Source organism: Rattus rattus, chromosome 1 (genome assembly GCF_011064425.1).
Source record: "Rattus rattus isolate New Zealand chromosome 1, Rrattus_CSIRO_v1, whole genome shotgun sequence".
Lineage (NCBI taxonomy): Eukaryota > Metazoa > Chordata > Mammalia > Rodentia > Muridae > Rattus > Rattus rattus.
Genome location: NC_046154.1, coordinates 16,199,967 through 16,214,492, shown reverse-complemented (window position 1 = coordinate 16,214,492; position 14,526 = coordinate 16,199,967). Strand labels below are relative to the sequence as shown.

At 49.8% G+C, this 14,526-nt stretch overlaps 1 protein-coding gene across 1 annotated transcript in view; it reads right to left on the bottom strand.

The window, feature by feature from the left end:
• Fhad1 (forkhead associated phosphopeptide binding domain 1) overlaps positions 1-14,526 on the bottom strand; it is a 118,989-nt gene that overhangs the window by 58,779 nt on the left and 45,684 nt on the right. The window contains exons 9-14 of the mRNA XM_032895089.1: positions 13,149-13,238; positions 11,569-11,673; positions 6,763-6,870; positions 4,618-4,701; positions 3,208-3,357; positions 648-843 (exon numbers count right to left, since the gene is read on the bottom strand). Coding sequence (XP_032750980.1) covers positions 648-843; positions 3,208-3,357; positions 4,618-4,701; positions 6,763-6,870; positions 11,569-11,673; positions 13,149-13,238 — 733 coding nt within the window. The remainder of the gene's footprint in view (positions 1-647; positions 844-3,207; positions 3,358-4,617; positions 4,702-6,762; positions 6,871-11,568; positions 11,674-13,148; positions 13,239-14,526) is intronic.

Genomic DNA, 14,526 nt, shown 5'->3' with positions numbered 1-14,526 from the left:
AACCCAGGTAGCCAGGTAGGCAAGTGCTCTACCACTGAACTAAATCCCCAACCCAAGGTTTTGCTTTAAATACTGTTTATCGATTTGATTTTACACATAGGAATGTTGTGCCTGAACCTATGTGCCATGTGTGTGCTTAGCGCCTGCAGAGGTCGGAAGGAGGCATCAGATCCTATGGAATTGGAGTTACAGATGCCTGTGAGCCACCATGTGGGTGCTGGAACCAAACCTGGGCCCTGTGCAAGAGCAGCCACGTCTCCTGCCCCTCTACTTTAAATTTTTTTTTTTTTTTTTTAATTCTTTTTTTTTTTTATCTTTTTTTTTTTCCCGGAGCTGAGGACCGAACTCAGGGCCTTGTGCTTGCTAGGCAAGTGCTCTACCACTGAGCTAAATCCCCAACCCCTACTTTAAATTTTAAGTTCCGTTTTATGCTTGTTTTGCGTGAGTGTTTGTGTGTGTTCATTGGAGGATCACTTTTGGGAGTGGATCCCCTCCTTCCATCATAGGGGTCTTGGGGAATGAACTCAGCTGCTGGGCTTTGCCTGCTATGCCGTCTTGCCAGCCCTCATGCCGCAAAGCCTCCTTCACCAGCATATTCATTCATGGCGATATTCCAAACACTTTACCAGACAGGAAGGCCCCGCTACCTTTGTCGGAATCCGACAGCTCGATGTTGAGGTCCCCGAGCAGCTGCTCTGTCTCCTCCAACCAGGACAGGGACACTCTCAGGATGTTCAGTACAGCCTTCTGAAGTCCCAACACGGGCGGGCTGAGCTGCAGGTGCTGGAGGAGCTCCACCTCCATCTTCAGGCCCATGCTATTGCAGGAATCTCTCATGCAAGCCTGGGGACAGACAGGCTATGAGCAGTCAGACCCGGCGTCTATCAGTGGCCCTGACCAGGGCTCTGGTGAGACTGGTCAGTGAGGACCTGGCCAGAAAGCAGGTTGGCAGCCCATCGCTGGCCTGCTGTGGCCCACTTTTGGCGGCCTTTCTTTCTCTTTGGCCTTGGGGAGGATGGGCATGTGTGTGTGCACATGTGTGTATGCATGTGTGTGCTTGAGCGTGTGCATATGCGTGTGTGCATGTGTGACCATGTGTGTGTCCTCTTCTGTCACTCCCACCTTATTGCCTTGAGACAGTGTCTCTCATCAAACCAAGAGCTCAACATTTCAGCTCAACGGGCTCTTGGGATCACCTGCCTTTGCCCACCAGTGCTGGGCTGCAGGCCTTTGCAGCCATGCCTGGCTTTTTGACATGGGCACTAAGGATCTGAACTCAGGTCTTCGTGCTTGTACAATGAACACTCTTACCTCTTGAGCCATCCGCCCCACCCCCCAGCCCTTGTCTGGATCTTTGATAGACACAGGGATCTCCTTTTAAGGCCGGGTAATGCCACACTGCTGCTGCCAATCTGTCTGACGGGAGAGCCAAATCTGGCTACTTCTAGTCATCAGAGTTCTTGTCAAGACCAACGCAGGCGCTGGACAGAACGTGCCGTTTCCTGACTTGTTTGAAAGGGAGCTGGCAAGTCAGCATTTGCGAGAAACTCCCTAAATAGCAGCTTCTGATTGCAAGAGAAGACAGAGGCAGCTGTGCATTGACACACGCAGGGTGGGGGCGCCAGGGGGCACCCCAGACCTTCATCCTTCCTCTTCTAGAGGGAAAGGCAATAGCTGGAAATAGCTTTTGAGGCTGAGCAAAACTGAAAATTTTGAGTAAAGCCATTTCTCTCCCTCTTCCTCTCTGCCTCCCCTACCACCTTCCTCTCTGTCTCTGTCTGTGTTTGTCTCTCTCCCGTGTGTGTGTGTGTGTGTGTGTGTGTGTGTGTGTGTGTGTGTGTGGCTGTACATGCACGTGTGTGCACATTCAGGTATGGAGGGTGGGGTCTCAGGAGCCATGCCCCTTTGTTTTTTGAGGTAGAAGCTCTCACTGGGCAGTGGGCTGGCCAGTGAGCCCCACGGATCTGCCTGCCTCCAACAGTGCTAAGATTACAGACAGGCGTGCGCTATCATGCTCAACTTTTAAAATGGGGGATCCAATGCAGGCCCTCTCTCGCCCACAGAAAACACTGGAGTGACTGAGCCGTCTCCCCAGCTGTGGTTTCTCTTTCTTACTTTTTAAAATCCAGAGCTGGGGACTTCCCAGAGTTGGTACAGTCATCGCTATCTGTCTGTGGGGAATTAATTAGTTCCAAGACACTGAAGCCAAATTCTGAGGAAGTTCAGTTTCCTTAGTGAGAGGCGTGGCATTTGCACACAACCTACGCACGTCCTTCTGTATGCTTTAAGTGGCCTCTAAGGCAACTTACAACACCTGGCACAACTTACATGCTAGCACAAAAGTGACAGGAGAGAAATGTCTGAGGGTGGGAGTGAAGTCCGGTGGTACAGAGCTTGTCCACTGTGCACAAGAGCAAAGAGCCCACCCCAAACAAAATCAAACCTTATCTGGTTCGAGACTGACTTTGGGGAGAGGGGTGCATGCAGACCAGAGGTCAATGCTGGGTCTTCCTCGATCACTCTCTACCTTACTTTAAGAAGCCTTTTGGCGTGTTTGAGAGAAGGTCTCAGGAAACCCAGGCTGGCTTCAACCTTGCCGTGTAGCTAAGGGTGACCTCGATCCTGGAGCCTTGACTTGCATCAGGACACCCAGCTTTATGCAGTGATGTGGATCCAACCCAGGGCTTCACGCATGCTACGCCCCTCCTCCTCCCCCCCTCATTTTTTTGACAGCGTCTCTCGCTGACACCAGAGCTAGAATGGGTGCCTCACGAGCCCCCGGGATCTTTCTGTGTCTGTCCGCTTTCCCAAGCACCAGGGCAACAGGTGGGTGCTGCTCCCGTCTTTTTATGCGGGTGCTGAGGGTTCAAACTCAGGACCTCATGCTTGTAGCAAGCGTGTTACCGTCCGAGCTATATTTTGAGTTTAATAGAGAAAATTCGTCTGTATGAGTTCTTGCCCTGGGAGGCAATTTTGAGTCAAAGGTTAAAAAGGAGAACGTTTTAGGGGTTGGGGATTTAGCTCAGCGGTAGAGCTCTTGCCTAGCAAGCGCAAGGCCCCGGGTTCGGTCCCCAGCTCTGAGAAAGAAAAAAAAAAAAAAAAAAAAAGGAGAAACGCTTTCTCCCCAATCGGTCCCAGGGTCAGGGCAGTTTCTTCACAGGAGGGGGATGGCAAGATGGTGGCCTGCAAAGCGCTCCCAGAGGCTACCTGGCACTTGTCCAGCAGCATCCTCAGCTTCTCCACGTTATGCACGACCTCCTCTTGCTTGGAGTGTAGATGGGTCTCCCTTTGCAGGGTCCACTTCCTCTGCTGGAAGCTGAGGTTGTCCTCGGTGACTTGGACAATCCTCTCTATCAGCTGGCCAGAGGACAGACAGTAAGACGTCTCAGGGCAGCCTGCTCTGCGAGGCAGTGATTGCAAAGTAGGAGCCCAAGTCCTGGCTGGGGGAGGGGGAGGGGTGCAGGGCCTGAGATGCTGCCTCTGAGGGAATATGCGCTCTGTCACCAGGACGCGTCGCTCAGGAGCTGGGGTCTACGCTGTCACTCTGAATTTGTTCCAGATCCTTCCACACTTATAGCAATGAGTCTTGACACTAAGTGTGCGCTCATAGGCCCTGGTCTCCTGTACCTGCCTGTCTGGTTTTTTTTTTTTCTTTTTCTGTGTTTGAATATTGTACATATGTATGTATGTATATGTGTATGTATGTACATGTGTATGTATGTACCGTGTCTGGGCATGGTGCACATGTGTGAGAGTATGCATATGTGTGTTTCTTTGTGTGTATATCTGTCTGTGTGTATCTGTGTGTGTGTATCTGTGCATCTGTCTGTGTACGTATCTGTGTATCTGTGTTTATATCTCTGTGTGTGTGTATGTGTGTGCATATGTGTGTATGTGTATGCATGATGAGCCGAGAGGATACTGGCTACCATTCCTCATGTGCCATCCACCTGGTTTTATTGAGATAGGGCATCTTATTGGCCTAGAACTTGCTAAGTAGGCTAAGGCTGGCTGGTTGGAGAACCCTGAGCCCCAAGGGTCTGCCTGTCTATCTTTCCTTTGCACTGGGGTTACAAGTGTGTAATGGCACGCAGACCTTTGTGTTTTATCTGGGTCCTGGGGATTGAACTCAGGTCCTTATGCTTGCAAGGTGAACACTTTACTGACTGAGCTATCTGTCCAACGCCCCCACCCTCTTGTAAACCTCTTACCTCTTCTTGGCCACAAAGGGCTGAAAAGAGAGCAGGCAAGCAGCACGTGGCCTATCTACACTGCTGTGGCTAGCTTCCCCTTTTGGAAGGGATCAACCGAGGGATGTGGACCAAAGCCAGGTGGCCCCTCTGCTCTCAGAGCACCGGTGCGTGTCTGGTGACCAGCCCTGAGCCTGCCTGGCTATGACTCGATTTCTACCAGGAATGTTTTGAGGGATTTTTAAACCAGCTTTCACTTCAAAAGCCAGGAAATCCCCTGAAATCAAAACAAATCTTTATGGTGTAGCAACAGTGTGAGAAACATGTACCACTAACAAAAACAAGCATACGCTCTCGGGGTCTGGCATCCAGATCCCCGGAGACGGAAGCGGAGGAGTCACGTGGCCCGAGAGCCAGCCGCACTAACCTGCTGGTCGGTGACCGGCTTGTCTCGGAATGGCTTTGTTTTCCCGAAGGTGGCTTTGATGACCTGGCTTCTGAAGTTCTCTAGCTGTGGCACAAAGGGAATGGGGGTTACTGAGACAGAGGCAAGGCTAAACAGTGTCTTCACCTCTCGGTTCAGGCCGCATGCCTGAACGGTCATTCATTATGAAGCACTAGGGTGCAGAGCCGTAGACAGAACACAGCAGCAGGCTTCAAGTACTTTTAGTGCCCAACCCGACCAAGGCACACACGGCAGAAGCCCTCCAAAGAGACCCTTGCAGTCAGCTATCCAGAAGGGTGCCTTTTCATAATTGCCAGGCTGTGAAGTAGATATTGAGGCTGTTAGCCCCAATAAATGTTCTTGGCGTTGGCGACAGGGAGAGGAGAAAGCACATGTGTGTTCCCAGACACCTTGGACATCAGCGATCCCAGAGCTTCTCTGTCCATTGTGATTCATTTCTAGGTCTATGGAGCCAGCACAGTGTGGGCATGGGATGAGCGTTCAGTGGGGGTTTGCTGAGCACTTGGATATGGAATTGTATCTGTCAGACCTATAGCTGGTACCAGTGCCTCCCATAGGTTGGGGATTTTAGCTTGCGGTGGAGGGCTGGCCCTGTGTGGAAAGCTTAGAGAATCCCAAGTCTAAGGTACCCCAGACTCCACCAGGAAGCAGAGGCTGAGAAGCCTGGTTGAGAATTTACTCCCACAGCACCCCATGACCTAAGCCTGTGATTCCCTGGGCAGATGTGGGCATTAAAGACTCTATGTTCTCAATGGGACCCAGAGGGCCGCCAGATGACGTTCAAAGTCACAGAGCTGTCCGCAGAACTCAGAACTCTGGGCAAACAGAGACAGTGACAATACAGGAGACTTTCAAGCCATGAGCTCCAAGCTATCCTCTGGTTTCACGGCCAAAGGAGGGTCAAGCCAGCCAAGAGGTTGGTTATATGGGGAAGCCCTGCATGCGAGGGCCCCTGGCGCCACCAGAGGGACTGAATACAGGGATGACTGCTTATAGTGAGGGATGTGGTGACAGGTGTTTAGATGCTGTGCTGGGAGTTGGAGACAGTGGACTGGGCTGAGGTAGGTGGGCCAGGCCTTGAGGTAAACAGACAGTGAGAAGGCCGGGAGGCAGGAGGACGGCTGATTCCCTCCCCCTGGAGTCTATGCATAGAGCTGTCTCATGATCCTTTAGGTGACCGAGCTTGGAACTGAAATGGAGGTCTCTGGACAAGAAGCATGGAACAAGCACTCAGTTCAGGTATACTGGTGGGCGGGAGGGGGGGGTGTTCTACCAGACAGCAAAGGAGATGAGGGGTCAGCACAGGGACCATGTGACAGACAAGGGACTGAGGACCTACTAGAGAAATCACAGTGTGATGGGTTATTTGATGACAAGCTTTAAAGTCTGTCCGATGAGCAGCACCATTTGATGGAGTCTACCTCACATGTCCCGAGTGTGGGGACCAAGCCTGATTACACAACCTGGTTAGGGCTTGGATTGCCATAGAAATAGAAATTGTGTGGCTTTGATGCAGGACAAGATGGAATTATGGTTTTTAGTATTTTTTTGAGGTGACTAACTGCCCTTCTGAGACCCTGCTATGTGGTAGAGTAGATGCCCCTCCCAGACACAGAAGCACGAACATCTCGGAACACAAAGTGTCTTGAGCACCACCAGGTGGGGGGTTGGCAGAGATTCCCACAATAATCTCAAGTGGATGTCCTGGGTTGCTTAGGCCTCTGCTCTTGGCTTTTCATTGGCTCTCCCCTCCTGCCCAGCCAGGGGAGGACTCTCTCTCTACCCTGACCAGGATCACCTCTGTCTAGCATGGACTTTATATACTCAGGGCTTTCTTTCTTTCTTTTTTTTTTCTTTTTCCGGAGCTGGGGACCGAACCCAGGGCCTTGCACTTGCTAGGCAAGTTCTCTACCACTGAGCTAAACCCCCAACCCGGCTTTCTTATTTAAAGAAGAGGCATGTCCTTATGACCACCGAGAAAAGACCAGGATAAATGCATCACACCCTGTTCCGCCCCACCCCGCTCTGACACCGGAATTGGCTGCCTGGGTGTAGGAGACCCCCGGGGAACGTGGTCCAGCAAGGGGGGCTGCGGAACGCTCCTACCTGGCCTACTGCCCTTTCCAAATTCATTTTAATGAGGTTCTCTCTGTTCCCCATTTCTTGCAGCTGAAGCAATTTCCTTCTGGAATCTTCCTGAAGCTTCTCTTCAACCTGAAAGGATGATCAGAGCATGTGCTAGCTGCTGCTAAAGTGGCCGTGAGGCAGCCTCGGGGAGAGCCCTCTGTGAGATCCAATGGTTGGAGGTAGGGGGTGTCCCAGGGCAGCCCACACGGAGCAGGGGTCTACAGGGAGTCTGGTGAGGAAGCCCTCTAATGAGGCTTCGCGCCCCCCCCCCCCACCGGGCCAAGCACCAGGCTTTCTTTACTCCCTGGGCTGGGCTGAGTTAGACCTACCCCAAGCCTGAATCTGAGGGCAGTCCCTACTAGGTCATGTGACTTCAGGGGGTTGTTTTGTTGGTCTGTGACTCGGTGTTTCACGGGGGTGGGGGGGTAGGGGGGCGGGGGCGGGAGCAGTGTTACCAGGACTGTCTTGAGTTACCGTGGGGTTAAGAGTGTTTGGAGTAGTGATGAGATTTTATAACTGCTCTGGGTGCGTTACTGTTGGCTGTTACTTGTAAAACTGCAAGATAAACCACCGACCACTATTCTCATGCCGAGTCCGCAGGGGGCTTCGTAAATGTTGTTATTAGGAAGGCTGTTCTGAATATGTCATCAGTGGGGACCACTCGGGGAGGTCAGCCAAGCAAGACTTTGAAAGAGATGGAACTTGCGGAAGGCATTCGAAAGGGATGGGGGTCTGGGGCGTGGCTACTTACTCCCTTAAAAGTGCTCAATGCTACCCTCTGCTGGCCATCAGATGCACTGCATCCCTATTCACCACCACTTTTTCCAAATCAGTAGATGTGAGACAGAAAAGGCTTCTGGAGGGCCTGTTCATGCGTGATTATAATGCATTTAGAACACACTCACTCCTCGTTATCCCTCTGCTCCCTCCCACATCCGTCCCTTCCTCTTCCTGACTTGTCTGTCCCACTTCCCTGGGGACCACGGCTCTAGCCTGTATTAGAGGTAGGGGTATGTCTTTAAAGGAAGGGGTTTCATGCTGAAGCAGCCTCGCAAGCCTCTTATTGGGGTCTGGAGAGGGGTGCACCCCAAATGTACACTCCAGCACTTTCTCCAGAGCCCTGTGGGGCAGCGAAGAGCCTCTCAGACTCAGGCTGCCTGAGAAGCCTGCTCACAGCTTTGGTCCTCAATGCTTGTCCTGCAGGTCCTCCCAGCTCTAATTAAGGAGGTGGGAATTCAGTGCCTGGCCTTGGACCTGCTCTGTATCCCCAACTGAATGTTCTCCTCCCTTCTTCCAAGCTCAAAGCCGCAGAACCAGCCTCAGTCACAGCCCAGCCCCGCCCTGGTCCTTAAGTGTCCTGCCTGCCCTGTCCCTCCATTGCTGCCACACAGAAGAGATACTTAGGAGTGGATTTAGTCCTCAGAGGTTTATTAGGTCCCCACCCTGTATACAATCTCGGGCTGGGCACTGATGACCTTTGCTCTCCTCTCCTCCAATTTATTTCCTTCTAGAGCATTCTTGACGGTGCTGCTGGGACCCACCCGGACATGAGCAAGGGAGTCTGAATCAGCTTCCTCCCATAAGCCCTAGATGACCAAAGTGCTTAGGGACACCGAGTTTTAAATTCACACCCTGGCTCAGTGGAGGGGGTGGGTTTTCAATTGAATTTAAAAATACCATTTTATTTTTAAATATGACTATGGAGGATTTGAATTTTAAAATGAATTTAATTTCAGTTTCCATTTCTAGTCACGTGTGACTAGAGGCGGTGTCGCCTGCAATGATGAGTCCCGTAAATGAGGCTTCTGGCATGGTTTTTACCCCTCTCTGAGTGTATGCTTTCACACAAACTATTCTGCTCCGAGATGCTCCCTCAACCTTTGCGTCCTCATCTGTCAAATGGATACAACAGCTTCCAGATCCAGTGGGCTGAGAGAACAGACAGCAATGACTGTTGCAATGCCATAGTCAACTCTGATCTCCACATTCAGAACTGGCCACCAACCCAGTGCAGTCATTGCCTCAGTCACGGGCCTCCAGCAGCTTCTCTCTGCCTTCAGTACATAGCCCAGGCTCCAGTCTTAATGAAAGAAACTGTGAGTCAAAGGGAAAGGAAACCTCAACAAAGGGCAGGGGAGGCTGGCTACATAATAACCAACCGGGTAGTAATAGTAATTAGGTAATAGACTTACAGGGAAAACAATAGTCTATAGAGTGCTAGGGAGGTCAGTCAATGGAGAGATCAATGCACAGTCAAAATATGATCCAGAAAGGAGAGTAACACATACACACAGAAACATGCACACACGCACATACGCACACACGCACCCCTGAGAGACTTGGCCATCAGCATCCTTAGGGATATATTTTAGTAGGAGGAGGAGGATCCTGGATGGATACCCGGGGAAGCAGGGAAGGCCCAGTTCCTGTGGGTGTGAACACTAAATGTACAAAGGCATTTGGGATCCCTTTGGGGTGTCAGTGTGGACAGAGGTGTAGGTAGTGGTGATAATATTACATAAGTTTGTGTCATGCCAGTGATGGTGAAGGGGATGCTGGTGGCCATTGTGTCATCTGGGAGTGGGATAGCGAAAGAGTAAAAACTTGCTGGGTGGTGGTGGCACACACCTTTAATCAGCACGGGAAGCAGAGACAGCACTCTGTGAGTTCGAGGACAGCCAGGGCTACATGGAGAAACCCTGGCTCCAAAAAACAAAAGAAAATAAAACAAATAAAAAGGAGTATATCAGATTTGGGGAAGACATGAAATAGCTTTTGTGCTGTTCTTACTAGATGAGGAGATGAGTGAAAAAAATTCCAAAGGAGTACAGGAGAGAATAATTAATGAAAACTGTCACTGAAGTGGGCATGGCATGGCGTCACACGCCTTTAATCCCAGCACTTTGGAAAGATGGCTCAGTGGTTGAGAGCACTGGCTGCTCTTCCAGAGGTCCTGAGTTCCCAGCAACCACATGGTGGCTCACAACCATCTGCAATGGGATCTGATGTCCTCTTCTGGTGTGTCTGAAGGCAGCTACAGTGTGCTTATATATAATAAATAATAAATCTTTATAAAAAAGAGTGCTGGCTGCTCTTTTTTTTTTTTTTTCCCCCGGAGCTGGGGACCAAACCCAGGGCCTTGCGCTTCCTAGGCAAGCGCTCTACCACTGAGCTAAATCCCCAACCCCAGAGTGCTGGCTGCTCTTGCAGAGGACTGGGGTTCAATTCCCAGAACCCACGTGGAGGCTTGCATGTGGAGCCAGGGTTTCTCTATGTAGCCCTGGCTGTCCTTGAACTCACAGAGTGCTGTCTCTGTTTCCCATCTCTAACTCCAGTTCCAGGGGATCCAACTCCTTCTTCTGGGCTCCCTGGGTACTGTACACACATGGTGCACAGATACACATGCAGGCAAAACACCCAAACACTAAAATAATAATTAAAAAATTAACATAATACCTTGACAGAAGCAACCTGGAGTAAGGAGGATTTACTTGCCTTACATTTCCAAATTATAGTCCATTATTGGGGGAGGGGAGGCCACGGCAAGATCTCAAGCAGCTAGCTACATTGTATCCACAGTCAGAAACAGAGAGGAATGTATGCAGGCTGCCCTCTGATGCTTGGTATTCAGTTAGGTTTCTCTACTCTAAAAAAAATTTTTTTTAAAAATGTGTGTGTGTGAGCTAGAATCCCAGGCAGTTGTGATCCACCTGATATGGATGCTAGGAATTGAACTCAAGTCTTCTGAAAGAGCAACTAGCATCCTTTACCCGTGAGCCATCGCTTTAGCTTCAGATTTCTCTCTTTTTATACAGTTTGGGAACCGTCCTAGGGAATGGTTCCACCCACAGTGGGCTCGTTCTTCTCATGCTAATTAATGATCAAGATAACTCCCACAGACCAATTAGACCTAGATAATTCCTCAACCAAGATCTCATCTCTGGCTATTCCAGGAGCTGGCAATTGACTTCTTTCCTGGGCAAATTTTATAGATAGGATTTTTGGCCACTGTCCTTTATAAATATTAATTTTATTTTTTTTTGTGTGTGTGTGTCCATTCAATGCTGCCAATTATGTGCATGGCTGTGGACCTGTAGTGTAGGTGCACAGACAGCCTCTCAGAGACTGTATCCTCAAAGAAAACTGACTCTTTCCCCAGCAGCCCTCAACTTCCAATAGCTTCTCAGTTAGGGGTGGGACCTCATAAGTCCCTCCCATAGCCAGATTGGGATTTTGAGTTTTTTATTACTCTCCACTTTTTTTTGTCTTTTTAAAGACAGAGACTCTCACTGAACCTGGAGCCCATTCATTCTTCTACATTGACTGGTTAGAGGGCTCCTGGCTCTGCTAATCTCCATCCACCCCAGTGCTGGAGTTACAGCTATGTGCCACCACAGACGGATTTTACATGGGTTCTGGGGATCTACGTTTAGATTCCCATTCTTGTACAGCCGGCAATTTCCCCACTGAGCCATTGTCCCAGCCCTGACTTTTATTTTATTTTAGTTTTTTTTAAAAAATTTATATAGCCCTGTGTGGTTGCCACCCTGGATGCCACACTTCCCAGGACAGGAGAGTAACGCAAGTCTGCAGGTAGGGGCGACTCCCATGGAGACCGGTTTTATTCTGAGCATCTTGCTCAGGGTTACCTGCTCCCGTCCGTGAGGAGTGGCAGATGTAGGCATCGGCCACACGGGGGCGCTGTGTGGGTGGAGCAGGACGCTGCACCGGGAGAGCTTGTCTCTTGTGGTCAGGGACACAAGCAAGCTTCCTTGAAGCACGCACCTTGGTCTTTTCTCGCAGCGTCTTGGAGATGACGTTCTGACCCGTGTAGTTCTTCTTCAGTTCCTCTCTGAGCTTCTTCACTTCTTTCTCCATCTCTTGCATTTGCTTAAATAAATAAATAAATAAATAAGCAAGCACCATAGAGAATTCAAGTTTAAGTGACAAGACACCTCCTAAATGGAAGGTTCCCCTTCCTCAGGTCCCCCGTATTCCTGGGGCTCATACAGACAGGATCTATACCAGCCAGCTAAGCTCCTTTTTGGCTCTAAATTTGTAGGCAAGATAGATCCCCACTCCCACCCCCATTAATATATTCAGTATGCTTGAGAAAGGAAAATAATTAATTTCTTGGAAAAGACAATCAACAGAAGGGGTTTGAAGGGTTTGGGAGAATGGTTCAGCGGTTGAGTGTTTGCTGTGCAAGCATGAAGAACTGGAGTTCGGATCCCTAGAACCCAAGTAAAAGGCTGATGGGTATGGCAACTGGCCTGGAGTCCCAGTGTCAGAAGCCAGAGACAGGACCTCTCAATCAAACCCAGAGACAGGACTTCTCAATCAAACCCAGAGCAACCTGGTTACCAGAAACAAGAGGGATTGGGGTATTGAAATATGTTTTTATTGCAATTTTTAGAGGTTTATTTTTAATTGTGTGTGTGTGTATGTGTGTGTGTGTGTCTGTGCACACGTACAGGATGTCCTTTAAAACCAGGAGAGGGGGGGTTGGGGATTTAGCTCAGTGGTAGAGCGCTTGCCTAGGAAGCGCAAGGCCCTGGTTCGGTCCCCAGCTCCGAAAAAAGAACCAAAAAAAAAAAAAAAAAAAAAAAAAAAAACAAAACCAGGAGAGGGCATCAGATACGCTGTAACTGGAATTACAGGTGGTTGTGAGTCACACGATATGGGTGCTGGGAATCAAACTAGGGTCTTCTACAATAGCATTAATTGTTGAACCATCCTTCAAGCCCCTTTGTGGTTATTTTTCTGGCCACAGTCTCTCTGAGGCAACCAATAACCTTTCTCTTTCTTTCATGTTTACCCAGTGTAATAAAAATCTCAGTTGTTAAAAACACAGGAGGGCTGGAGAGATGGCTCAGTGGTTAGGAGCACTGACTGCTCTTCCAGAGGTCCTGAGTTCAATTCCCAGCAACCACATGGTGGCTCACAGCCATCTGTGGTGAGATCTTGGTGCCCTCTTCTGGCGTACAGGCATATATGCAGGCAGAACACTACATAAAAAATACCCTACTGTAAATAAATAAATCTTAAACAGGAGATACTTGTGTTCACAACACCGTAAATTACAGTAGAATTTAGATTTATGTAAACAAAGGTCCAGGGTGGGGAAGCCAAATGAACTTCTATTTCAGCAGCAGGTATGGCTTCTCTGCTCAGTCCAGGGGGAACCCACGGGATAAACAGAGGCAACTAGCCCAAGGAGAGAGCCCCATGGCTCCCCCAAACAGCAGAGCCAGAACCTTGAGCTTTAAGGAGGGCCTTGGGTCACACCAAGAACGTCCGGGTCAGAGCCTTGCTCGGAGGCGCGCTCACGGAGGCGCGCTCGCGGATGAGGACATTCAACTTACACTTCTGCACAGTTTCAGCTCTTTCTCCTGAGCCTCCCTGCGATCCTTCTGAGCCTCTTCCTTTCTCAGATCTTCTTTCAGCTTTGAACACTGAGGAGAGAAAGGGGCCAGGGCTGGTGATGTGGAGGTGTCTGGGGGAGGGCGTACCCAGGGCCCCAGCCGGCTCTGAGAGAACTTTGTGCTGTTTCCATCCCACATTCCTGCAGGGGAGACAGCTTGTCTCTGACAGGCACACAGATGCTTCAGGACCTCTGGGTTCCTGCCTCTCTCTCTGAAATTTCCTTTCAGAAGCCAGAAATCCGGATCACGAGAAAAACTTGTCTTTGGAGAGCTGGGTGAAAGAGCGTGTGTGTTGCCACTGGGAACTTTGTGTTACTTCAAAGGCTATGACCACCCAGCAGTGGGGAGGGAAATGTACCCTCACTAAGAGGTGCGCTTTGGTTCCAGTTAAGAATGTGTGCTGTTTGATTTTAACTTTCAATTCCACAAAACTTAGAATAACCTGGGAATACAGTGAGGAATTATCTGTATTAGGTTGGCCCGTGTGCACATCACAGAGGGGATCACTGTGATTTTTAATCGATGTAAGAAGACCCAGCCCATTGTGGGCAGCACCATTCCCTAGGCAAGCAATCTTGAGCGGTGTGAGGGAGGATAAGCAAGCAGGGATCTGTAGGATTATTCTCTTTTTGCACTCGACTATGGACATGATGCTTCAAGTTTCTGCCTTGATGCCCCTCAGAGAAGGACTTTTGGGGGGTGGGGGAGGGGTCAGGATATTTTATCTCAGCAACAGAAATGAAACTAGGGCAGAGTGCACTCTGAAGCCAGTGGCTGGATCCCGGCAGCGAATCTGAAGGCTTAAGGACTCTCTCTCCATCTCCTTAGTACGATGGTTTGACTGTGTTACTGGGGATGGGCTTTGACTCACTTCCTGCCTGCTCTCTGCTTCCTGAGAGCTGTGGAGCACCCCAATTTAGTCCTCATGCTTGCATAGTAGGTACTTTACCTCCCCAGCCTCCTACTTTTTTTTTTTTTTTTTTTTGAAACAGGCTCGTGTAGCACAGGCTGGCCTTGAACTCTGGATCTTCCTGCCCCAGCCTCCCAAGTGCTTACTTATTATATGAACATAGTGGGTGTGTTTGCTGAGTTAGCCTCTGTACTGTGTTGATTCTGATCCTGGTTCCCACTGCTCTCCCTCTCTGGTAACCGCAGAGAAGGAGGTGGAGAGATGGCTCAGTGCTTAAGAACACTGGCTGTTCTCCTAGAGGACCCACGTTCAGTTCCCAGTACCCACACAGCAGCTCACAAACACCTTTAACTCCAATTCGAGGGGATCTTGCGCCCTCTTCTGGCCTCCACAGGTGCTGCACTCACA